This window comes from Coloeus monedula (assembly GCF_965178545.1).
Source record: "Coloeus monedula genome assembly, chromosome: 3".
Classification (NCBI taxonomy): domain Eukaryota; kingdom Metazoa; phylum Chordata; class Aves; order Passeriformes; family Corvidae; genus Coloeus; species Coloeus monedula.
The window spans coordinates 44,020,235-44,044,329 of NC_138783.1; the positions used below are offsets into that span (position 1 = coordinate 44,020,235).

General features: G+C 38.0%; 1 protein-coding gene across 1 annotated transcript in view; it reads left to right on the top strand.

Annotated features, from left to right (window-relative positions):
- Window positions 1-24,095, top strand: part of DDX10 (DEAD-box helicase 10) — a 160,882-nt gene that overhangs the window by 35,957 nt on the left and 100,830 nt on the right. Inside the window, exons 12-13 of the mRNA XM_082278922.1 lie at window positions 2,805-2,893; window positions 10,822-11,287. Coding sequence (XP_082135048.1) covers window positions 2,805-2,893; window positions 10,822-11,287 — 555 coding nt within the window. The remainder of the gene's footprint in view (window positions 1-2,804; window positions 2,894-10,821; window positions 11,288-24,095) is intronic.

Sequence of the window (24,095 nt, forward strand, 5' to 3'; positions counted from 1 at the left end):
TGTGTTGAGGGCATGAGGTCTAAGTTATTGTGTCCTCTTAAGCTTGTTGATTTACTTTGAGGTACTTTTACTTTGTTTGAAAATAGAAAGTTCTCGATTGCTGATTGCTTCAACAAACTTCATGGATCGTTTGGTAGGACATGGTTCCCTTGCTAGTACTTGGAAAGACAGTTTGAATCAGATTGGGGCTCCTTTGAAACCTTTGCAGTTCTTCTCATGGACTGATGCTGCCTTTTGGCATTTCTAGTAATTTTAATATTTAATATGTCAGTTCCGCCAGTTCTGGAAAACAGTTTAAAAAAAGAATCTTCTTTTTCTTGCTAATTCAAATGTTACTGTGGCACTGATGTCTGTCCATTGAATTCTTCATCATGCCCAGAGGGATGTGCAGGATGTTACAGCCTGAGATTCCAGTCACACCCTGTTAGTTTTGAATTTTGTCAAAACAGCACATCAGCTGAATTGTGTGCATTTTAGTACTTAAAACAGTTATCCAAGAAATAGATAAATAAATCAAAATTTAAAGGTAGTAAATTCATAGAGCGTGATACTTTTTCCTTATGTATTTCTGGTACTTGTACAATAATCTCCAGTGGTTTTGGGGGCCTGTAGCTACTACTGCAGTAGAACTGTAATATGTGTATGATGCCCAACCATAACCATATTTTCCATAGAAATTAATGCATATAATATTTTTTGCAATGTTCAGTCATTTAAAAAAAGCCTTGAAAGTTAAATCAAGCAGCAGATATGGCAGAGGGCAACAGCAGTTGATAGCAGGGAAAAAGTTCAGACTGACTAAACTTGTTCTCTCTCAGATCCAGTGTGTGTGCAGACTAATGAAGTCTTAGGAGAACTGAATAAAATCCAACTGAGATGACAGAATTTTAGACAGAAGTTGAAGACACTGAAATCAAATAAAAAAATCAAAGTAAATAGCGTGATTTCTCTTCTTGTAAAGTAGAACAAGTCTTCTATGCAATTGTTTGGTGTTTCATTCTTAGTCGTTGTAGGGCTTGATAAGCATGCAAAAGGTGTGTTCTTTCTGTCCTTTATAGTTTGTTAATTTCTAGACCATGTGCACCAAATATATACTAGTAAAGTAAGTGGATGGCTTTATAAGTTATCCAACAGACATAATGAGATTTCAACCCTGTAGCAAGTAGTGACTCATGTAGGTCTTCATACCTGCAAATCTGATTCACAGGAAGGATACTTCTTTTTTAACCTGCTTTTTTCCATCTGTCACTGCAGAGAAAAAAGACGCTTTCATTGATTTTTGTCACTTGCTAGACAACAATAGATAATTAAGATCTGTCAAATCTGAAGCCTTTTCCTAAACATTCTAATTACCTTTGTTAAAGGATTAATAATTTAATGTGAGCAAAGAAGTGTTTTATTCCACATCTCAATCTTGGTAGAAGCTGAATGAATTGAGCTCACATTTTCCACAGCTAAAATTAATTGAAAGATGTAGTCAGGAAGGAAGCTTTACCCAAAAAACCCTTAGCATTAGGAAAAACAAGCAAATGAAAATTTACTTTTATAGTGAAGTAATGGGCAGCTTGAAAAGTATATCTCTTAGCTCTACACACCTTACAATTAATAGTTTTTATTTCAGTTTACTGAGGAGAAAAGAATGAGTTTATAACATTGCTTAATTTACTGTCTTACCTTTCATTTCACCTTTGGAAGTGTTTTTTCTCTTACAAGTATTTAAAGAATTCCTGTAAGACATCAATGCTCCTGGCTGTTGGGTCTTTGCTCCTCTATCTGAGGTTAATAAGAAATAGGTGGGGTTTTTTTTAAATTCCACATGAATTATTAATACAGTAGTTTTCTCCAACAGATGCCTGTACATAGCAGAAGGAGGATGTGATTATAGGATGCTTGAATGTAACTCTCTGGACATAACTTGCTGTTGTTACTAGTGTTTGATGGTTTAAGCCTCATGGTAGGAGTTTTGGCACATGTTAGAAATTAGGTTATGAACAACAGAAACCCAAGGATCTTTTCTGATTCTTGAAATATTCCAGTATTTATGCTGCTGCTGCTGGGTAGAACTAGACTATGTAAAAGAAGCATGAGAAGAATAAGAATCTTTCGTTTTGGGAAGGATGGCAGGAAAATGCAACACAAGATTAAGTTATTCTCTTATGTAGTGCTTCCAGGTTTTTTTGAGAAAGTCTCTGATTAATTGATATTTCAACCTTGAACTGGTCTTAGTAGATGTTGTGTAGTGAATTTGTCTTGGTCAGCTGACTTGCATTCATTGTCTTTGGCATGTGATGAGCTGATGGTAAATGTAAGGTAATATGACTCATCTTAGACCACAGTGAAAGGCAGCTGTATTGAGTTGAATAACTTTCTGCTTGTGGCTAAGATTAAGTCAGGACACCTCAGGTTGATAGCAACGAAGTCTGTTCTAAGTTCCACATAATTCAGGTATCAGAATAGCATAACAACATTCATAAAAGCTAGGAGAAAAAAATCAAATCAAATCAGTGATGTTTCCTTCTGACTAATCTGTCTTATTTTCTTTCTAGGAAAATATAACATGACACACTGTTGGGAAATTTAGCCAATTCAGCCTATGTGAATGTAATGGAGTATTTAAGTACTTGAAGTTGCTTCACTTCTGTAGTAGCGATAAATTTTGTCTGATGGGTATTTTGAAAAGAATTTCAGTCTGCAATCAGTGTTAGACTACCTAATAGTGAAATTCTATTTTGTGTTTATGTTGTTTCTTGTGTTGGTAATTGAATGGTGTCTTTTTTTGTTGAATACTTTTATTTTTCTTTCAGTGTTTTGTATCCTACTTGCGTTCAGTGTACTTAATGAAGAACAAGGATGTATTTGATGTTTTCAAATTGCCTCTAGCAGAATATGCCCTGTAAGTATGGTCAACATAAAATATGAAAGCTGTATAGTGAGAAGTTTTACAGTTTTTAAATAGCTCTTGTGATTGTGTTAACACACAGAATTGGACAGTCTTCTAGTGTATTTAGTTTTGTATTCATGTTGAGCTTTTGCATATTTTCAAGGGCATTCGGAATGGAAATTATGTGTAAAGACAATATATTGCCATACAGAGAAATAACTTAGAGCAAAAGTTACATTTGCTATATACACTGGAAGACATAACTTCTGAAGTAAAAGGATAGAGAATAATGTTTTGGTGGTTTTTTTCCCCCCCTAGACTTGTCCTTTGGCCTCATAGTGAAATATCAACCTGTAAAGTGTATTGTTTAACAAGAAATCGGAGTATCTAAAGATGATGTATTGCAGTCTAATTTTGAGTGTGGTTGGGACATTTCTCCTTGGCCATAAATTACTTTTCAGAAGATTCAGTGCATTTGGTAAAGATGAAACATCTGCACTAGACTGTATAGTGTCTATTTGGCTATGTCTATTTTTGTACATATATGTGAATCATTCTACATTTTGTATGGGAGGGAAATTAATTTTGACAGGTTGACTTTACGGATGACAGCCCCCTGAAATTGTTTTAAGATGTGAAGTTTTTGAAATCTCATGGGGCATCGGGTAGTCATAAGGGAACAGGAAGGTGTTCAAAGGTACATAGTAAATTGATTTGACATGTGTGGAATTTCAGACAGAGAAAGCTAACTTGTTAGCACATGGCATAATGAACTAAAATGGGACAAATTACTAGACTCTGGAACACCTGGTCTTCCTGTGCTGTGCTGCCATTAACATGATAATGTTTTTTAAGATACATAAGCCTATTATAAAAGATGCTTTTTAACTCCATGGACTGAGACATTTTGAAAAAGGAGAACTAGCATAAGCTCAAAAATTTTTGCTCCATGCAGTGCCTACTCCTTCTCCTGTGTTGTTTGTCAGCGTTTTTAAAATCTGTTGTAGGTCTTACTGTGCTATGAATGTAAGGAATAGCAGCAGAGGATTGGGGCTGAGAGGGATAATCACACAAATGCAACCAGTGTAAGAAACCAACTAGCAGATGGTGTTAATGCTAAATTTTCAGAATCCCAGTGCCTCTTTCTGGATTTCAGCATGGTGTGCCATCTAATATCTATAGACACAGTAGTCTACAGTTCTGTTCTTCTCAGGTCTTCTCAGGTGTGCCAGGATTTGGACCTTCCTCAAAATAATTCTGAGTCCCAGGTTTGGAAAGCTACTATGTCATTCCTGTAATAAAATGCAAGAAACCAGTCAGTTGTTTGGGGAGAGTAGGAGAGGTTTAGTCAAGGCTGTGAAATATGTGGCAGTATAATCAAAAGTCAGAGGGTAATAAATCTGGGAGATAATTTGGAGATGCTGTTCTAGTTTGTTGGCTCTCTTCTTCCCCTCTCTCCAGACTGCTAGTCTACCTAAATACACCCTGCAGATCCCTAGCTTTCAATTCAGTGCACAGCCGCTGATACATGGATCAGTTATCTTCCTTTATATGAATGTTCCTCAAAGTCTGGTATGTTTGAATTTTGCATTGAGAAGCGACCTTGGTTTACATTCTGCACACAAACTTACGGCAAAACCTGAAATGAGAATCCTTTCTTCCCTTTACCTTCTGTGTGCATTTTCTGAAAAGTACTTTAGTCTTTCTGTGGAGATTTACTGCTAGCTTGATAGATGTTAGTCCACTAAAAATCCTGCAGAAAAAATAGGCTGCTTAATGCCCCTGTCAGGTTTGCATTCCAGGCTGTTGCCCACATTCCCTATTGCTCTGCTGCTTGGCACGTCTGTGCACTGAGAGTCTCTTAAACTCTATGGATTGAATCTGCAGAAAAGCAAGTCTTTTTCATTGTAATGTGTTATATAAGATCATGTATATATATATTATATATATAAAACAAAAAATATAAAAAATATGTGTGCATGTCTATATGAGCATATAGACACATAAACACATATCTGTTTTAGTAATTGATCGCCTTTAAGCCATGGTACATTACTATTCTCTCCAGTATCCTCATTATAAATTGCTATCAAGAATAATTTGCTGGAGGAAGACTTGTGTAGGCCTTGTGTTAACATAGGCAGCCTTTAAGTCTGATGAAGGAGAAAATAAAAAGAGAAATTTGTCTTTTAATTGCAAAGGACAGCTTTGGAAACATAAGAAAATGTAAACAAACAGCAGGGTGAAAAGGAATAATTACTTAGTCTGGTCTCCTGGAGAGGAGGCAGTGTTTTGAAATATTTTCCTTCTCAGGCACTTTATTTCGCTAACTGCTAACGCATATATGCACTCTGTTCTCCAGGGGCAGATCTTAACAGGTGAGCGTGCTGGGTAGGCAAGTTAGTCACAGTTCCAAGGGGCTGCCAAGGAAGGTAATTTCCTCTGTGACTGTCGTCATGTCTTTCAGGAGAAATGCAGCATATTTTTCTGTTTCTACCTCTATTGGTACACAGAGAATAAATAAAACAAGTTGAAGCCAAATTATTGGGAAAATGTCTGATACACATACCTTAGTATCCAGATAGTTTTGCTTGCAGATCAGTATGAAAAAGCAGTAGGTAGCTGCAGGTGCTGTCAGGACTGAAATGGGTGGTAGCAGAAGACATGATCCATCTGTCCACATTTGTCTGTCCTTTCACTATCCAGGGAAAGCACCCACTACACCCTCATCCCCATGCCTGGCCTGACCCTTACTGCATGGTCAGGGCAGGAGGTTCATTTGTTACCGTGCTCTGGCTGCTGTGAGTGAGTGCAGGGCTGTCTGTTTTGTCCTCAGGCTGTGCCCATTGCAGGCTTTCCATATCTTGTCATCCCTTTGTTGGTTCTTGGCTCTCCTTCTTGCTGTCCTTATACTTACTTTTCTACATGCCAATCTCCTAACTAAAAAGATGGCTCCTAATTATTTTTCCCCTGTTGTTTCCAGTCTTCATGCATCTGTAACAAGACTTAAAATTCCTCATGCTGTTGTTACCTGGTTAATCTCAGCCTTGTATGTTATTGCTCCTACAGACCCCAGCATTCCCTCCAGTCACCTCCAGAGTTTGGGTGTTTCTCATTGAACTCCCCCTCAGCCACCTGGAGATCCAGCTGTCCCTTCCTGAGCTTCTGTAACTACTTCTGTAAACTTTTGCCACACAGCTTTCTGAATAAGCTGCAGTCTCCTCTTTCAAAGTCCAGGGTCATTATTCTCTTAGTCATCATCCTCATTTCTTCTAGGATCTTGAGCTATCTTTTCTCATTCTGCAGCCAAGCTGGCTATTGACCTTCATTCACTTTAGAAGTGAATGTACTTGCATATGCATGAGTAGCAGTTCCAGTAGAGTGCCTATCAGAGTTGGCTAAGCCAGCTAACTTGGAGAAAGGGTTTTAAATGCACTCTAGAAAACCTTGTTGCTTGTGCTCTGCTATATTGCCCTCTGAGCAGGTGTCAGGGTGGCTCAGGCACCAAGGGGCCACCAGGGTTTGGAACTGCAGTGTGGAGTTTCCTTTTCCTTTTGTAAGGAAGACCACATCTTGGTCTTCTAAATTATTAGACTGCGACCATGATGTCGTCTTTGTTCTCCTTCTCTTTGCTTCTCAATAGCTTGGCCCTCATTATTATTAATAGGAGTACCAGGAATTTGAGCTCCTTAATGTAGAGGAATAAAGCTGGCTGGTAAATAGCACAGCAAAAGCAATTTCTCTGTTCATTTTGGTTATTAATCAGACCATCTGGAAAGCCTGTTAGTTCAGATTTGTGTCATTTCAGTTGATGTGAGTTCTCCTGTTTTCAAACGGTTGCTCATACTGTCTTCTGAAAACATTTTAAATGTTAAATGTGAATGTAGCATATATTGCAAGGCAAGTAATACGTATTTGTTTTCTTGAAATAGCTTCTGGGAGTATTTAACCTTTTTCAACCTATTTTAAATCTTTGTCTGAACCTGTTCTACAGTAAAAATAATCTCTGTGCTGTGTTTTTATGTGTTCAAATCATTCTGAAGAAGTTCACTAATGGAATATGTCTATGTTTAGTAAATGTAGTAAGTTGATGTGGGGCTGAATCAGTAACTTGTGTAAAATTGTTGTGCAGCAGTACGGCAGATGTGACCTCAGATTCTTTACAGCTGGCTCATATCTTAAAAAGGACTAGAGATTTTTTAGGAGCGGATAAGGAGCATTTGTCACACTTAAAAATGTGAAGATTTTACTGTTCTTATATTTGTTTTTTGCAAGGGTAGATTTTGCTTCGAGTTCTAAGATTTGATCTTTCTAAAGAGTTGAGAGATGTCCAGCTTTTCTCTCATTCAAGTAGAGGCAAAGTAAAGCAACCATGTTAATGTAAACACAGTCGAGGCCTTGTATAAGCGCAATTAATAAACCTTAGAGGAGGCAGTATTTTAAGCCTGTTACACCGTTCATTTAAATGCATTAAAAAATGTTTATTAATGTTTGATCTTCATTATTCACTAGAAACAAAAGTGATATTCTCCTTAAAGCCATACAGTGTTATTTCTTTCCAGTTTTACTCTTTTAACGTATTTACTGAAAGTCCTTGTGAACTTGTTACTAAATTAAGAAAGGTACTTGAGTATTGTAGGTCATTTGTTTAGTTACTTCTATGCATTCCCTGATCAGTGTTAGGGAATGCTGATGTCTGGCCACCTTGGTTTCAGTTGAGGAGTAGAACTGTCAGCTGTACTTTGACTTATAGTAGCGGAGTACTCCCTTGGTTTCAGTATTGCCTTTAGAAGCTGATTTAAAATGTCTTTCTAGAAGAGCTTGCTCTTAAGAAGTCACTGCATTCACCAAAACATGAAACAGGATTATTTGGTTTGTCAGCTGAATTTATGTTGCCATTTAAAGGTTACCATTGTCTGAGGACTACATTGTAGTGTTAGTGTGTTTTTAGTGTTGTCTGTTAGGGTTTATGAAATCTCACTAAATAACTTACCTGCTTTTTGTCTTTATCAGAAAATCCTGCACATTTCTTGTTCCGGATGAGTGTCTGAAATGGTAGCACTAAAATAAAAACATAGCTGTAACTTCAGTCATAGTAGGATTGTGGTCTGAGTGGCATCTAATGAATTATTGAAAACTAATTATGCTCTTTCTAGTTTATGAAATCTGGTTCATACATTGAGTTGTTTCAGGATGACTGAACTATAGATTTTGCGAATGATTAAGAGATAGTTTCTGACGGAATTGTCAAATCTTAAAATATGGGGAAGCTTTTAGCAGTAGTAGAATGTCCCGATTGTTTGTCCCAGATTTTTCTCCATTTGGAATATACTATGAAAAAGAGGCAATAATGAGCCAAAATGCTGACATTTGTTTGAGAATTTATGTAACTAAAAGTATTGGGGGATTGTTTGCACACACTTTGGCTAAGCTTGTCTACTATTATTGTCTTACCGAATAAATTTGACCTTCTCTCTCCCTTATGTCTGAATTCTTTTGGTTCAAAAGTATTTTGAATTCTGATAGCACTGTTTTTTTTTGGTAGGCTTGTTAAACAGTGTAGAAAAATCTGCCAAGACTGACTGACAAATAATTTTATTCAATTATTAAAGTAAGACATCAGTGCAGTACAGCAGTCTGGAAAGTGGAATTTAATATTTGAATGAAAAAAAAAATCTGTGGTGTAGTCTTGTCCACATCATGGGCTGCTCTTTCTCTCTGTTTTGTAACTTTTGCTGAACAGAGATTAGTTTTTCACCTTGTCAGACTTTTCTCTGCATGTGTGTTTCTGATCTTTGATGCTAGCTCTGGGGGCATAGAAGAAAAGGTCTGATAAAATCAGAGTTTTCAACCCTGTATACCTTGTGTGTGTCTGCTTGAGAAAGAGAAGTGAACACTTGATTGTGTAGTTGCCATACATTATTGCTGCTTGCAGTGCTTTGTCAATACTTGACAGCAATACTTTATGTAGAATAATGTGAAATCTGGACAAGCAAAAAAGCGTTTCTCTTGCAAAGGATTGGATTTTTGCAACTTCGATCCCCTTGCTGAAGAGATTGAATGCAGCAATCTCTTGATGTGTGTTTTACTGTGCCTGGTGTTAAGGCTCAGTTCCAGGTTTGAATGGCTTCCAGCTGCCGCAGTGAAACATTACATCTGCTGTTTGGTTATTTCCATTACAGCTAGTCAATAGGCCAAACTTTAACACATCATTTCATTGCAAAGGTAATTAGTGTTTGCTGTCAAACAGTAAAACAAGTTTAAGATTGCTAGTTGCTCCAATTTCAGTTCCCAACGGTGTTGAGTTATCCTCTCAGCAATGCACTGTCAGTAAATGTGCAAAATACACTGGATAAGAACTTCCTTTGATCCTTCTTCATAAAATTCTGTTTTCTTTGTTACTGCTGTTAGTTGCATGTGGAACAGTGCTGAATTATCAGAAACACTAAACCAAAATTTTTACATTAAAAATAAACTTTATTTGTTGGAAGATTTATTCTTTATCTTAACAGTGTGGATTGCTTTTTGGGGTTGTGTCTGCTTTTCAGTGTTTTAACCTGTGGCTGGTACCAAAAGTGACCTGTTTAACCACAGGTGTGGTTACAGTTGGGGCTTTTTTGTTTGTTATTTAAGCAGGGTACTCCTTTTGACTACCCTGTCCCACTGGCTACTATTAAAAGTTCAAGGGTCTCCAGGGCCTACAGTGCACTCTTGCTGCTCTGCAGTATCTTTGGGTGCTTCATGGACTGTTTATAATGACATTTCTGCCAGGTAGTATGGATTAGATATTTCTCCTGTGCTATAACTCAGGTTCCTCTCAGAGGCTGTGTAGTGAAAAGAAGAAATAATGCTATCTACTTGAACATCATTGAGAGGAGAGGTGGTGTATAGCTGTGCATGTTCTGAATTGAAAGAGGGTTGTCTTTCACAGGTGTGGGTGCCTGTGTATATTTATAGCCAATGTATTTGGTTATATCCTTTATTCGTTTGTTAAGTGTATCTACAAGCACCAAGTACTGTGTTCAGTTCTGTATCATGGGTTCTCTGTGTCTTCCTTGCACCAATACCAGTGTCACCTCACATTTTTTATTCACCTAATGAGAAGGCTCATGAACTCTGGAAGCGTTGCTTTTTTTTTAAATTTGGATTTGTCAGAGCGGGGTGTAATAACGATGGACAATGAAAAAGTTTACTGAAGTCAAATGGGCTGTTGGAGTCAAGGTATCTGTTCCCACGCAGTGCTCTTCAGTATTGTTGCTAGACAGGATTTCTTGCTCTTTCTGCAATTTTTGTCCCTTCATGTAATGCTTATGAGTATAACTTTGAATTTTCATGAATAACTGGGTAAAACAATAGTTACTGGCTCTGTTAGTTACATATGCCATGGAGGTAAAGCCTTGCTGTAGAAAGGTAAAAGCAGGTGAAATTGACTTGAAGAGAGAAATGTCTTTCCCTAGCTTTTTCTGCAGTTAGTCATTCATCCATACCATGTTTGTTTTCCTGATCTCTCAGTCACTGTGAAGTCAGGGGGGATAATGCTCTAGGTGTGCTTCCAGTAGTGAAGGACATCTGACAGATCAGTGTTATCTCAGTTCTTGACATTAAATCCATGTATTTTCAATACCAGATTACATTGGTGTTTCTTCCACGTGTTTTATTGTGAATCACAGATAACTAATTGGCTCTTATCTACAATTTATCAGCTTCTGTGTCTGTTTTCCTTCCTGGGAAGCTTGTAATTGAGAGTTCTCGGTTATTTCATTTTCCTTCCTCTTCCAATGTTCACATGTATTTTTCATGCTAGATTTTTCTAAATGTATCAATTTGAATTGTCATAATTGAAACTGAATCACTTGAGCCATCAAGGAGGGCTTCTAATTCAGCCAAATGTTGTGTATCTCCCTTTTAAATTAATTTATTTGTTTAATTCCATGCTTTAGATCTCTTGGTCTTGCAATGGCACCTCGTGTGAGATTTCTTCAAAGAGTTCGGAAACAGCTGGAGGCAGCCAATGGGACAGACCACTTGGAGGAGACAGAGCAAAATGAAAATACCCTCACCTTGGTAAACGAGGAAACAGTGCAGAAGTGTGGAACTAATCTCAGTGGAAAAACATCTGTTAACAGAACAAAGGAAAAGCAGAGAAGAAAAGAAACGGAGGAATGTTCTGCTTCCAGTGGAAGTGCTGAGGAGAGTGGTGAGTCTGAGGATGAATTCAAAGAGCTGTCTGAGGAGGAGGAGGAAAAAGAAGTTCATGTACCTAGCAGGGTACCAAATTCGGACTCCATGCAGTTCTTTGAAGATGATGATGACGATGATGATGACAACGATACTGAAGGTCTTGATTTGCTGACAGTGAAACAACGGGATGTTTTTGGTGTGGAAGCTAAAGACAATCCAGCACCGGTAAGTGCGCTTTATAGTAAGGCTCATGAATCTTAATCATTTTTTATTGGACTTGCTCCAAGGAAGGAGGAGAAGAAAAGAGGAAATTCTGCTCTTAGCAGAATACTCGCTTGAAGTTGGATGCGTTGTGCATATATATCAGGTGTCATAAATACTCCCAAAAGATAAGTGGTGTGACTTAGCTTTTATCATTTTATGCAGTTAGCATAAAGTACTTTTACTTGCAAAATGAATATCCTTGTACTTGCTTTAATTTATGAATAATGTGACTTGAAAACCTGGGAAATTTTGACAGTTTTAATTCTTATCACTTCCTAATTTGCTTGTACCTCTCTAAATAGCTGCCACTTTCAGTAATAATTTTGATGCTGAACCATGGTTTATAGCACTGGGAACCAAATTGCAATACACGATGAGCCACTTCCCGACAGAAATCACAGCAGAATGATCTTTACAAGAATGTAACCTTCAAGCAATGACTTTAGATTTCAACAGGACCATTGTTACTAAAAATTGAGCCAGTATCAAACAGAGGGAGGAAGTGCAAATTTCTCGTAAAGCATGGTTATAATGGTTTATTGAAAGTATTCATGTAAATCTTTCATTTCCTTGGCAAGTAGCTTTATAACTTGGATTTCTTTGTCCTTGGCATTCTGAGAAATATTTATTTCTTTTAATCTTTAGATACAGTGTTACAGTAAGGGTGGTTTTGGTTTTTTTAAAAATTTTTTTGTAATTTCTGTAAAGCAGATTTGGTATGTGCATATTGTGATTTTTAAATTTTTTTTTGGTATATCCTTTGCTATCCAGCAACTGTATTTCTGTGGTAAAAAGATACAAGTGAAATAGCCATCTGGTTTGGCAAGGTGTTTTTCTGAATTTAGATGCATTCAAGGGAAACCTCCTGTTAAGCAAAGTATTTATTTTTCCAACTGGTATTTAAAATCTTCCTTTTTCTGGGCTGTTACTTAACAGCACAGGGCACTTACCATGACCTTGCAGCGAGTCAGCCCACTAGATGCATTAATAAGCAGCATCTTTGCTTTAGTATGTAGTGAAGTGTGTGAACTAGTTTTATCAGCTATGATTGTCAAAGATGAGCAGTTGCACAGTAATCTGACTGCTGCGTGCACTCTCTGCTCTGCTGTGAGGAGGCTGACACAGGTTGCAGTCTCATCTGAGAACTGTGGAAACAGAGTTAGCTTCCTGTTCCTGTTACTCTACGCCTGAGTGGTTCTGCCCAGGCATGGCCACTGCCTGGCAGTTGCTTGTATTGATTTAATAAATTTCAGGTTTGTGTAGAAAAGAATTTTGTGTTTTAAAAACAAAGTGGAGTAAAAGATCTGTGCCTTATTTAAAGAATGATCATCTCATGGCTTTCCTATTGCTTCCCCAATTTTGCATGCTGCAATACACAGACAATTTCATGCTGTTTTTAATATGTTGGAAAGTTTTGTTCAGGAGGTGGTAAAAGGTGAAAGTTTGAGGTGAAAGAATGAACAGGAGAAATTTTGTTAAAAGTATGAGTGATTTAGAAAGTAATTTGTAACCACACTGGGTAACTTTTAAGAGTTTTCCAGCATTAAACATTTATACGTTAGTTTATGTTCAGGCAACTCAGACATTATTTTCTGTGATACCATGTGGATTAACTGCAGTAAGGGTTAGTAGTTCATGTTTGGTGTGCAAGTGTAGAAGACCTTGTATCACCTAAAAGCTCATCTATATGGGCACATAATAACAAAATATTTAGTTACTCTTCTGGGCAGCTGAGAACAAAAATAATGTAAAGTTTGAATATCTGTATCATTAAGAACTTAAATTATATTTAAATAAACTCCTACAAAAATGCCAGTGGTAGTGAAATAAGTGGTTTTTAGTAAGTAAAAATGCAGAGTGTACTCTGTTTAACTTGGTCAATGCATATAGTAGTGTGGGGTTTATTACCATATTATACTGTGGAAATTACAGACAAATTGTGGAATGCTTTAAATATAAGGATTCTATTTTTAGTAAGAATAAGAGAATAAAGGTTTCTATCACTAACCATATTAACTTTTAAAGTTTTGTTATAGAAATGCAACATAGTAGAAATCACACAAAAAGACTCGGGCATTGTGCATTTTTTATTTCATGTATCTCAGCACCTCATTTTCTGGATGTTAAGACAAAATTGATAATGTGCAACAGTTTTTATATTTTTTCCCATTTCTTTGTTTTCTGGATAGAAGTTCTGAAGTGATTATTATTGCATTTAGATGGATCACTTCATATTTAAAGAATTAGTATTCTGGGGTGTGAGAAGCATTGAGCAGTGCGAATGCAGTTTTCCTGTTGCTGTGTGTTGCAGTGTCCTAGGGAGGACTCAGGAACCAGTTCACTGCATTTCTAGGATGAGGCAGTGCATTGATTAATAGTATGAAAGGCTGCATCAGTTAGGAGAGTTTTTTAAAAAATCTGTTCTGCGTGCTCAGTAAGGTAGGAGTCCTTTGCAAACACTGGTATGTGGTCATCTAATTGGGGGTTTATGAATATGCCCACAAAGATTGAATTTAGTTTGCATTTATGCTTTTAATATGTGTAATTGATTTTGAAATTTCACTATTCTTGCTTTAGGCTTCTTGGTGACAGCAAAGCAGTCCTGCTGTAATTACTGAGCTTCAGGAAATTTTTTGTAAATGGAAACATTAAGTTCAGTTTCAGTCTTTGAATCGCTGTTGTTAGAGGCACCATTGCTTCCTCATCTCTGTCTCTACCCTAGTCCCTCCAATGGAAGAAGGAGCAAGGGGAGGTGTTAGGCTGACTCTTAGTATCCTCTGTGATGTTGTAGTGCCCTGACCTTTGATTACAGGTGGGGTTGGCTCATCCATCTTTGTACCAAGGGAAAGGAACTGGTAAAAAAGAGTAGGGTTTATTTACACTGATGATGAACTAGAAGGGGATTTGCAGGATTTTCATAGAACAATTTGTTTTTGATAAATGTACATGGTACCCAGCCTAAGAGTGGAAGAGGTTATGGTGTGAAGTATGACACATCTAGTGTTAATCCTTCTAACAGTGTGACTTGTGGCTCAGTTTCACTCTTTCCCTTTCTTGGTGTGTCCCTTGGCTACATTTGTACTCTGTCTCTGTCATTTTGTGACAACACATATGAAAGAAAAAATTTGTTCTCTGCATTGCTGTATAAAAGGAGAAACCTTGGATAAGGTGAAAGACCTTGGCAGATATTGCAATTTTGTTGAGCTTCCTAGCTCATTTTTTTAAGAGGTAGTCACTGGCTGCTCTATTTTTGAATTTTACTTCGATATGTCAGGATTTTTAGCTGGTGGTATAACTCATGGGACTTATTTAGATAAGTACAGTGTTCTTACGCATAAAAAGAAGGTCAGCTATATGCATAGAGCCATTAGCAGATAGGCAGTATTTAGCTGTTGTGTTAGCATTATGGAAATTACTCTTTTAAAGTGCATTTAACAGTATTAGCAGTATTGATGTTGCAAAGACTATAAGTACTCCCTGGTTACAAACTTTGTTTCTAATGCTAATTTTATGAAATTGCTTTTTGCATTTGGCAATTCAAAGGCTGTACTTGTTCAACTTCTATCATTATTTATTTTAAGGACTAAGATTAAACCTATAATATTTTTTCTTGGTTTTGTTTATACTTTAATTTTAGTCAACTTGTCAAACATATCACATACTGTCAGACTTCTCCTCTGCTCTTGAATTTTCTGTTTTAGCATGGTAAATACTACGTTACTGAGTTCTTAGGGTTGCTCTGGCTTCCTCCCTGCTCCCCCATCCCTTGTTTTATGGACTCCTAAAACTTCTCAAGTATATTCAGCAGTCACTGCTTGGAACACTGCAACAAGCAAAAGCATACAGGGGGCTGCCTTGAATAGTACTTGCAGATTGCTTGGAGTTAATCTGGACTCTTGAAGAGCCTGCTGTTTGAATATTGTGGCTATGGAAGGAAATTATTTTATATGCCGTGATTCTGTCTGAGCTACCTGGCTTGCCTTAAAATCCATTATTATTACATACAATGACATTTTCTTTACTTCTCTAACACATAAAATAAACACTGTAAACTGACACGTCATGACCTGGATATGTACATACTGATAAAAGCAGGAAAGAAGAGACAAAGGTAAATCTCCATAACTACTGATGATGCACGAGTCTATACCAAGGAGCAGAGAGGGGTAGCTCTTTGTAATGTGGGCATTGCACATTACATAGATCAAGGAAATGTCATTTAATATGCACCAAAATGAGGACATAGTCCCCTGGAATTTTCTTCTGTGATGTTGAGAAGAGAGCCTGTTACACTCCAGAGAAATCGAAATTAATTTTCAGAGATGTGATTTATCTAGATTGTTTCTCTTACATTGTCTTTTTTTTCTGAATGGGATTTCTTTCCTCCTGTTAACATGTTGTGAGAGAGCTTTTCACCACTCTTATGTTTATATACTGCTTTTTTTGGTGTGAAACATCTTCTTGTTCTTCTCGCCACCTCTTACTAGCTATTATTCTGATGCTTTCATACTGATGTATTTTAAACAGTTGATTTTGTCTCCTTGAAGCTTTTCAGGGGACAGCAAGATAAAAAATACCCAAAGGATGGAAGAAGCCAGCAAGCTGCCTGGCTCAGGTAGTGGCATTTCCCTTAGGGGTAGCCTGCTTTGCTCCTGCCGTAGCAGTGTGTTGTGTCCAAGAGAAGAAAGCTGCTCCAGGCAGCCCGCTGGCTCTAAAGAGAGCATTATTCCTTGGAGATATGTTGCAAAGCTATTAGTCTGGCAGAGAAAATAGAGAAGTTATGTATTTGTAAGTTAAATAAAAGTCAATACTGTGATGCATTACGTACCATAAAATCTCCTTCCTAAAGAATGTAAGTGCTTTAGGTTCTCAGCCCAGTAAGAGAGTGCTTATGTATTTCTAGTTGAATTACAGCAAGCGATGATTTATATGAAGAGCGAAATATTTGCATACAAGTGAACTAGGCTTACATTTGGATGTTAGCTAAAGTGCTTCAAGATTCCAGTGTTAGAAAAAATTATCAGCCATGAATGGAGATGAAACCTGCTGACAGTACCTCAAGCCTCTTTATGCAGAACAGCCACCACAGAACACATTCTACAAAGTGAATGGAAAATTTTAAAGAAATCCCATTTTCTTTCAATGCAATTTCAATAACTTAATACAACTAAAACTCATTTTTTAAGGATGCTTATGATGTCCATTTTTACGTTCTATGTAGTTTTTAAAAGTCTTGTTATTCAGGAGTGCTTCTGTGAGCTACAAAAAGGACAGACCAAAACAATTTCCTTGTGTTCTTGGACAACTTTTGCTTTTTGGATTTGCAGAAAAGTTCATTCCCCTGGCTCTACTATTTTTGAGTAGAATATTCATTACTTGGCTTGCTAGATTAAACTGTGCAACAGAGGCTTTTCAGGCAGTCCCTTGTAAAAACCCATTACCTACATTAAACTCCATCTCCGTAGATCAGTCGTCGTTTTAGTCTGTCTTTGTTGCTTTCTCAGGTTAGCTGCTTTAGCACCTTTCTGTTGGCTCTACATACATATTCAGATTTCTTTCTGAAGATTTCTATTTCATTGCATTGTTACCAGCTTACTAAGAATTTCTGTAGTTTATGAAGAATTCACTGTGAGTATTTAGGTTTCTTGTACCTATAAGACAACACTCCAGGTATTTGTGCTAATCCCTGTGATGCTTAGATTAATTTAAAAAATCTACAATTAGAAGTCTCTGAGTTACTGGTAAGCTGTGTAATTAAAATAAATGGCTGCTATTTATCTCTTAAAGGATATCTGCTCAAGACAGTCATCCTAAATACTTTAATCCTGTTGAAAACCTGGATAAAAATATGAGGGTTTTATGAATATTTATGAATTTTATTTATCTGCCCTTGTCACAGATAATAGCTTCCTGTATCATTGGCTATGGAGTACATAACTCTGATGTGCTGGGCTTTGCTTCTGTGGAAAATTTGACATGTTGGGGTGCTTTTGAACCTCTGTGAATGATGGTACTTTTGATACAATACATCCTCTTGGTGTTTGTTACTCTAGTAAATAGGAATCGCAGGTAGAAAGATGGTAGATGAGTCAGAAGCCTGCTTTGAACATTTTTGTTAAAGATATTTGAAAGGAGCTTTATTTGAGCCAGGAAGGACGTCTGGTGGGAGTTATTCACAAGTCAGTGGTTTTCCAGCTGGCTGGAATGTACTGGTTACCATCTAGAGCAAGGGATGTTGACAAGTTAGTAGCCACTGCAGCACACTTCTGAACTAGGCAGTGCCTCCTTTTTGTTTCAGTTACTGAAGCCATGGGTTATGCCACCTGAAACAGCCTCACAAGTTGCCTTCACTCTGCGGGACCTGCTGCAGTACCACATCATTTACTGTCTAAGGAGAGGAGGCTGTTTGGCAGCGTGTTTCTGTGGCTGACTTCACTGAAGCACTTTGAAACTCGTGTTTAACAATCTGAGTTTTGAACCTGGACTAGAAGGGACACTAAGCAAGTTCCCAGATGATACAAAACTGGAAGGAGCTGCTGACTCCTTTGAAGGCAGGGAGGCTGGGCAGAGAGACCACGACAAATGAGAGGACTTGGCAATCACCAACCAGATGAAGTTCAGGAAGGGAAAGTGCTGGATTCTGCACCTGGGGTGGGGCAACCCTGGATGTATGGAGAGATGGGGAATGAGATGCTGGAGAGCAGAGCTGTGGAAAGGCACCTGGGGGTCCTGGTCAGTGGCAAGTTGTACACGAGTCAGCAGTGCCCTGGCAGCCAGGAGGGCCAACCCTGTCCTGGGGGCACCAGGCACAGCATCACCAGCCGGGCAAGGGAGGGGATTGTCCCACCCTGCTCTGCACTGGAGCGGCCTCACCTCGAGTGCTGGGGGCAGTTTTGGGTGCCACAATATAAGAAAGACATTAAACTATTGGAGAGTGTCCAAAGGAGGGCAATGAAGACAGTGAAGGGCCTGGAGAAGCCGTATAGGAAGTGGCTGAGGTCACTTGGTGTGTTCAGCCTGGAGGAGACTGAGGAGAGACCTCATTGCAGTTAAAACTTCCTTGTGAGGGGAAGCAGAGGGGCAGATGCTGATCTCTCCTCTGTGGTGACCAGGTACAGGATCCGAAGGAATGGCCTGAATCTGTGTCAGGGGAGGTTTATTAGGTTGGATATTAGGAAAAGGTTCTTCACCCAGAGGGTGGTTGGGCACTGGAACAGGCTCCCCAGGGACGTGGTAACAGCACCAGCCTGACAGAGTTCAAGAAGTGTCTGGACAATGCTCTCAGGCACATGGTGTGACTCTTGGGGATGGTCCTGTGCAGGGCGAGGATTTGGACTCTGATCCTTGAGGGTCCCTTCCAGCTCAGCAGATTCTGTGATTATATAATCTCTGCAGGTCATTGATGGTTCGTGCTGTACAGAGTGCTCTGAGCAGGCTGGACTATTACTTACATGCTCAGGTTTCAGCATCTGGTGCAAATTCAGGCTGAAATGAGGCATGTGCTTTATCTTGCAATTGAATAGACCCAAAATGACTCAGAGAGATGCATGGTCTTGTATGTCAAGAAATGTTAGAGTACTGTATGACTTGAAATAATTCACTAAAATCTTATTAAATTAATTACTTCTAGTAGGTTGCTCAAGCCTGCATTAATACTCTCAGTTTTAATTGTTCTTTATCGCTGATTTATAGCTTTGTTTAATATATTGCAGCAGTTTCATAGGTAAGGGTGAATGAGCAAAATACTCTGCATTAAATCTGCCTAGTTTTAATCAATATTCTCTGAATCCGTAGAATTTGTAAATTATTAAAATGTCACAGTTTCCTTTAAAGTCATTAGTCCCTGAATGGTTGCTGAGCGATGGCATTGGAAGTATTTATAACTATGACATAATCTTGGATAAATGTTCTAGAAGTTGAATGCTAAAATTGTGAAATACTACTAGAAATTATACAACACAAATTTTTAAAGGAAATGCTGCTTCCTGAAATAGTAATAATGCAGACCAACTAAGAAGTATGTATCTGGAGTCTTCCGACTATCTGTCAGTGCAGTTAAAATGATGAGAATTATTCTTTATTGTATAGTGTCTTCTCTGATGCAGACATCTGCTACTCTAAGCATTGCTTAACAAACTACCCATGCACATTTTAAACAATATTTTGAGTCACATTTCTAAATTTGTGTCTGAGCTGTGTAATTTTCAGATGGAATCGTTTGATAATTTGAAAATAAAATTTGTGGGTGATGATTCATCAGCTGTTAGCCGAAGTGAATCCTGGAGTAATTTATTGCAGTATTACTGACATTCTGCAGATCGTAATTTAATGGCCATTTTAAAAAGGAAAAATGTGTGCAGTATGTTGTTTGGGAATAGTGACCTACTGACTGACCAGGAGCTAGGAAATCTGCTTGGTTGCATGGAGCAGATATTCCGTGCTTCTGTGAGACTGTGGTTTGTCCCAGCTGTGAGGAGTTCTACTGCTGGCATCCCAACTCCGATGGAATCTCTCACTTTCTGGAGCCTGGTCTCTCTGCTCCCCATCTTGGATAAAGCAACAGCTGCATCCTGTGGGGATAAAATTCTCTGAAAAGAGCGTTACTTTGAATGAGTGAAAGGAAATTAAACCAATTAAGACTGCAGCTTCTAGCATTATTTCCCTAAATAATTAAACAAATTAACTATAAATGTCTTTGGGCTAGCCTGGTGGGGAAGTCTTAGAGGTCTTCTCATTCTTCATTACCACACTGTTCCTGTGGTCGTTTTCCACTTATTTCAATGCAGAGTGGTTTCTCTCCTTTGCCTGATCTATGTGTGTATTTGTTCCTCTTGGCAGAAATCTTCATCTAGCTGATACTCACTGGATCAAGATAAACTGCTTTGCCTGCTCCTTCTGGCCCATATGTTCTGTATGGACCTCTGTGAAGTAAGAGGGTTGTGCTTGAGAAGAGAGATGGCTGGCAAACATGCCTGAAGAAAATGGGGTGCATTAGTAAATCCCTCAGAACAGCATACAGATGGGTGTCCTTGAATGGGAAAACTCATGGGAAAACAAAATGACATGGGTATCTTTTTGAGGAGCTAAATGGCAGTATAATTTCCCTCAGATTTGTCCCCCAAGACCACAAAGCATTTTTTAAAACTTTCTTTCATGGTATTTTTCTGTGGTAATATTGACTATGCTTCTTGCAGAGAGACTGCACATGGGCCACTGGAGAAGAAAAGCCAATGTCAATCCATGAAACCACTAGTATTGTGGTTTTTAAAATTTGTTTTAGCTGCTAGCAGAGTAGAAGAGGAGTGTGTCTGAGGTACTTGAGCAATGCAGATCTTGCTATGAGTGCTCTGAGAGGGGAACACAAAACGATACCTATTTGAAATAGCTAGTACTGGCACCGTTCATTTTGAACTGGAGTTGCTGAAAGTGCCTTTCTTGTTTCCATAATCTCCACATTGAGCAAAATTAATATTGGTTGATGTTTTGTTTTTGTTGACTCTTACCTGAGTCAGAGTGGGAGAGTGACAAAAGCAGCTGTGTGGTAGCAGCTTTACACCAGCTTTGCAACAGAGACCACATCTTGCAGAGCATAAAATGACAGTATGTGTTTGTCTCCATAGGTCTGTATGCATATACATGTCATGCCTATACCTCTTACTTCTGGGAAGAATACTGTTTTTGCAGTCACTGTTTCTCCCCTGTAAATACAAACAATTCTAGTCTGAGTTCTGTGTCTGCACTTCTGGGTGATACTCTTGTGTTTGACTACTTCAGGTCTCATTAATGCAAAGCAGGGGTCCTTCTGGGGAGGCCACAAATCCCAATGTTAGTCCCAAATTGATTTTTTGTTTTTTTTTTTTTTTTTTTTAATGGAAGGTGAGAGAAGAGCAAGCCGATAGTACTAAAATGTATATTAGCAGAATTACATCATTTCTGCTAAAGAACTCCCTGTGGACTGTTGCTGTCGTTTTCTGTGATGTCTACTTGGTGTGAGATTGAGTATGGAAAGAGGGCAACTTCCAAGGAGCCTCATGAAAGTTTATGTGTCCTGGCTCACGGATGAGGACTGTATTTGCAAGACAGGTTTTTTCACTATGTTTTCTCATGTCCTGTTTCTTGAGGTTTTCACTTCAGGTTCAAATTTGAGACTCTTATGACATATAGATGGGAAGCATAATTGCAGACTAAAGTTAGAACTTTTGAGTCGTTGTTTTCATGGTGTTTTAATTGGCATTTGTGGAAGAATATTACAGTCTCAGATAAAATACTAGGGGGTTTTATTTGTTTTTTAACGGCTGTGGGCTATAATAATTTGTTACTTTCTCTAGCTGTTGTGCCAGTAGTTTTCCCAAGAATGTTGTCTGAAAAGTACAAATAGGTTCTTGTTCATCGACTTATTTTTTTGTTGGTCACAAAAAGATGAAACTTTTTAAAAATAAGTATACCATTGGGAATATATTTAGATGCATGCTATGTGCCAGAATGATGTGGTAACAGGAAAATGAGGACCAGTAGCAGAAATCAGGAGGTGCTATCAATGATAGGCTGTGGTAGGTTGGTGAGTGTTGATGCAAAATGTATTTTGATCAGTGGATTGAGAAGAAATACTCCAGCTTTGGGACACAAATTTTGAGTGGGAGTTTCTAGCACATGTAGTTCTTACACCAGTTTAGAAACAGTGTTTGAAGATGGAGGCACATTGTGAAGGAAAGCTTTGTAAGTAGCTGTCACAGAAGCTATTGGGACTAATGCCAAGAGGGGATTGAGGGGAGAAAGAATAAGGTGAGAAACCTGAGCTGAAAGGCAGTAGTTTTGTATGGGTGTGTCAAATCCGTGAAGCATCTTTAGAATCTGACCCCTGGGGAGCCCACAGGATACTGTCTGCAAGTTCCTGTCTCTCTTAACATCATGTTTTGTAAAACCTTACAGCGCTTCTTTTGCACTGATATTTGAATATGTGTTAGTGTGTTGCTCACTACCACAGTTTTGAATATTGAGTACTCTACTAATACGTGGTTTCTTTTTCTACAGCTTTTTAGTGCTACAGCAGTTGCATTTTATAGATGTAAAAGGAAGTGGTCGTCTGGTCTGACTTCCCCAGATATTATAACCATGTTGTGTTACTTAGTCATTCCTGTATTGAATGTAAAAATTGAATTTTGTATAAGTGCACCTTCCAAAAGGCATTTTTTTTAGGTCTGGAGAGATGAAGAGGTTAAAAACCCACCACTATTAGTTACTTTTTCTAGTGGTTTAACTCATTTGTTCACGTTGTATTGAAGAGCTGGGTATGGGATTGAAGAATAAAGACAACAGGGGACATAATAAGAGGACAGCAGTGGAGAATAAAGGTATTCCACCAAATATTCCTTTGGCCTGCAAGAGAGACTTTCTTTTAGCACAGAGAAGAATGTGAGAAGAAAATGTGATACTGTTATGGAGGAGGTGAATGACATGATATAAATTGAAAATGCAGTGTGCAAACGCAGATTAAGGCAGCTTCTATCTTATGGACAGTTTGTTTCTGAATGTTAGCAAAAGTAGTTTGGAAGGCATCCTGTAGTTCCTTAGCTGTGGAAAGGACGGTGTGGGAGTTAAGGTTGTATGTTTTGACTGAGTGAACTTCAGTCAAATTTCTGCTTCTTGTTGGTTCAAGTGTTATAATTATCTTAACAAGGCAAGCCTTAAAAGAAAGAGAAAAATTTTATGTACCAGATCTGCAGGTAATTTTTCTCTCTTTGTTTGCAAGATCAGCATTTGCTCTAAGCCAAGGAAATGTTATGTTTTCATTAACCAGTTTTGTTCTTGTGGGTCTACTTTCACAATCCCTTTTAAACATGGGAAATTTAAAACATAAATTACTTTGATTTCTCTACATTTTCAAGGAGTATTTTATTCTTTTTAATACAGATGAATTTTTCAGTGGGTAATTTCAAGATAATCAATCTTGAAATTTCTCTGTTACTGCTAATCTTCTTTTATGCTTGGAAAAATAGCATGCATATTTTATTTTTCCTTTGAAAACTTTTTAAGCACTTACAAGCAATAATGCTCTTCTAAAACATTTAATGATGTAATGTGGAATGGCTGCTAGTGATTAAAACCAAGACAGTTATAATGGAATATTTACTGGTTAAATCAAAAAGAGACTAACTAGTAAATAGTGGTATGAGAAACATTAAATTCTTCTAGTGGAAAAACATTGGAGAATTGGAATGTAATTTTTGTTTGAGTCTTTTACCAAGCGTGAGCATCTCATTGAAATGTTAAGTGTTGGCATGTTGTTTTCTTTTTTTTCTTAATTAGTGGAATAATAGTTAAAAGGTATTTCAAATTATGCTGTTGTTACATACTCAACTTAATGTAGCATGTGTGCTGTGGTCTCCGAAATGGATAGAGCTGTCCTGGCATCCTGGTGTTGGGGTAGGAGGTAATTGATGTAGTTGAAAACTGATCACACTTGTCCTGCTTCTGTGGGTCTTCAGCTAGATTAATTCCTTGCCTGTGTGTCGGTTCAGGCAACTCTGATTTCCTTTGCCTCCCAGTCTGTTCTCTGGTATTGGAACTTCTGGACTGTAATATCTACAGAACCCGGCAATTCCTCAGATATTTTCTTGAAAAAAACGACGTGAAGTACATTGGAAGAGATTTTAGTTTACGTTATGATTTTCTGCCTTCCTGGACCTTAGGAGGGAATCTGGGAAAGGATACGTTTCCTGCTCGTGCAAGATGCTGGCTAGCAAGTTGATGCAGCAAGTGGTGGGAGGCA